Consider the following 2,966-nt stretch of genomic DNA (forward strand, 5'->3'; position numbering starts at 1 on the left):
AATGAAGGTTTTCTTTGATAGCCTTCATGTTTTTTTTACATACTGTATGATCTTGCTTTTCAGATGAGTTCCATGACAGGGTTGCTTATCTTGACACAGCCGGTGCGGAAAATTATCCCAAGTTTATCGCAGGTAATTCTTTGGGGCCTTTATGAGATTTCTCAGCACGCTTTTTTCTTTTCTTTTTTGAGGTTGTAAGAGCACTATTTTGTGTCATTCTTTTGTTATGTACTTTAATTTTTTTTCTCTCTTTTTTTTATGTAATTATATGAAACTTTCTTTATCTGCTATCTCATTTTATTGTCTTTTTTCCCCGTTGCTTGCTGTTATGAATGATTTGTTAATCTGCATGACTATTTATGTATATGGATGATGATCTATGTTTAAAAGTATTTCATAAACAAAGGACACAGAAAACACTAAATATATTGTGCATATGATAGACAGTGTTCATGTTGTAATAGGTGTTCATCAGAAAACCTTAAGTTATTAGTATTGTAAATATGATCAGGTACAATTTGTTTTGTGTGAATCTTTACTTTGACCGAGATTGAAGCCACAGAAGAGTATTAATAAAATGTAATCCTAGAGGTGTTAGATTGAAATCAACATCATTTACTGCAAAAAATAGAGCTTTAAGGTAATATTCAGGTATAGTAAAATTTCCAAGCACCTATGATATGAATGATTAAGATTGTATAAATTTGTGTATAAGGGAAGAGAGCTGAAAGGAGCAATTAAACAGCTGCACTTAGTGATAGAATTTTTAATTTTTTTTTTAGAGATTATTTTGCGTAAGTGTGTAATTGTTGAGTTATGTTATTTTGTAGTATTTGCTCCAGATCTGGAATTAGCTAAAATTGAACATGCAGAACTGTACATTCATTTTAAGAAACTGGTAGTTTTATTCTCTTTTCTAGTATTGCTTCATTTATATATATATATCTGAATTGCATTCCTTGTCTGAGATTACTGATTGTAGTTTTGCCCTGTTACAGACTCTGAAAGCTGCATCTCAGCATGTCAACAAAACCCTTTACATTCATCTGGACCCACTTGCAAGAAAAAGGTCACCAGAATTACCACAGCGCCTCTCTTTATACAGCCGTCTCATCACCACTATTTATTCAGAGTCTTCGTCACAGTGCCGAGGCATGGATGTCCGCGTTCTCATGGCAGGCTTCAAGCACTTAGCTGATGTACCACAGAAAGTCAGTGCCAAAGTCGACCTAGTGCTTCTTGACCAGATGAGAGAGGAGACTGAACTGTTGGACCTGAAGCAGAGGTATGAAAACTACCTTCTCGGTAACAAGGACAAATTGGTGTTTCTGTGTAAAGGACCTAGCAGTGATTCAGAAGAATTGGATGAGGCTGTGGCTGTAGATAAAGATGCTAATGCAGCTGCCAATAAAGTTTTTGAAAGTGTAGTTGTGGGAGGGACCTTTGATCACATTCATGCTGGACACAAGATCCTCCTCGCAGAAGGTCTCCTGCGATGTAGCAGGAAGTTTACGGCTGGAATAGCTGAAGGACCACTTCTCAAGAACAAAACTTTGTCAGAGTTGATAGCTCCATGTCAAGATAGAATTGAGGCTGTGAAAGAACTTGTGACAGATTTAGATCCTACACTTGATTACCACATTGTTGAGATCACAGATCCAATGGGACCCACCAGATCGGATCCTGATATGGATATGATTGTGGTGAGTGAGGAAACCAGAAAGGGTATAGACTTCATCAACAGTTCACGTAAAGAAAGCGGACTAAAACTTTTAGAAGGCTATATCATCAGCTTGGTGGAAGACAAGGATCGGAAATCAACTGAAGAAGAGGAAAAGGTTAGTTCTAGTTCGCAAAGGATGAGGCTCCTTGGAACCGTCATTCGGCCGTTGACCCCAAATCTTGATATTCCAAGCCATCCACATGTCATTGGCCTGACTGGAGGTTCTGCTAGTGGAAAATCCAGTGTTGCAAAACGCTTCCAGAAACTTGGTGCTGGTATTGTTGACTGTGATAAATTAGGACATGAAGCCTACAGGAAAGGGACAGACTGTTACAACAAACTCATTCAAGAATTTGGGGAAGACATAGTAGCCAGTGATGGGGAAATCAACCGCAGGGCTCTGGGACCAAAGGTATTCAATAATAAAGATGCACTTGAGAAACTGAACAGCATTGTATGGCCTGAGATTGCCAGACTTGCCAAGGAACAGATCACAGACCTAGGAGGAAAAGGCCATAATGTGGTAGTACTTGATGCTGCTGTTCTTCTGGAGGCGAAGTGGGAAACGTTCTGCCATCAGGTAAGCCAAATATGCTTGTACACTGTTACTCTTCTTTTAAATTTGACTGCATTACTAATATTTTAAAGTGGAAGTGGAGATGAAAGCCTATAAACAGTGTCAGTTTGTCATTAGTACCAAGGAGAGAATAATAAAAGTTTAGTAGCACTGTGGAAAAAAAAGATAGATGGACATGATCATTATTGCAGAATAAATCCCTTTTGATAATTAATTTTGTTTCCAAAAGTAAAAAAAAAAGTAAATGGATAGTAAGCAGCCATCCTTCATTGTGCAACTTGAAATCCAAATGTAACAAAGAGGATATACAATCTCTTGAACTACAGGTTTGGGTGTGCATCATCAAGAGAGAAGAAGCAATCAAACGTATTGTGGAGCGTGACGGAAGGACGCAAGAGGAAGCAGAAAGAAGGATTGACAGCCAGCTCTCCAACAAGGAAAGGGTGTCTCGAGCCAATGTCATCTTTTGCACGCAGTGGGCACAAGAGTATACACAAGACCAAGTTGAGAGAGCATGGAAAGACCTCCAAACCATGCTGAGAGAGAAAAGTAAAGCACAGCTCTAGTGTGGGTTTTGCAACACTCATTCTTGTTCCTCCTTATGGGTTGGTCACACACACACAATCACGTCTTTTGTGGAGGTACGCTTCATTAGGATGGCTACTG

The 2,966-nt window shown here is 38.9% G+C and overlaps 1 protein-coding gene across 1 annotated transcript in view; it reads left to right on the forward strand.

The window, feature by feature from the left end:
- The window catches only part of LOC119594557 (bifunctional coenzyme A synthase-like), a gene marked incomplete at its 3' end in the record, with an annotated part of 4,889 nt that extends 2,052 nt beyond the window's left edge, over positions 1–2,837 (forward strand). Inside the window, 3 exon segments of the mRNA XM_037943589.1 lie at positions 64–132; positions 999–2,303; positions 2,627–2,837. Of these exon segments, the coding sequence (XP_037799517.1) occupies positions 64–132; positions 999–2,303; positions 2,627–2,837 (1,585 nt within the window).
- Between the last annotated feature and the right edge of the window lie 129 nt (positions 2,838–2,966).

The sequence above is a fragment of the Penaeus monodon genome, chromosome 34 (assembly GCF_015228065.2).
Source record: "Penaeus monodon isolate SGIC_2016 chromosome 34, NSTDA_Pmon_1, whole genome shotgun sequence".
Taxonomy (NCBI): domain Eukaryota; kingdom Metazoa; phylum Arthropoda; class Malacostraca; order Decapoda; family Penaeidae; genus Penaeus; species Penaeus monodon.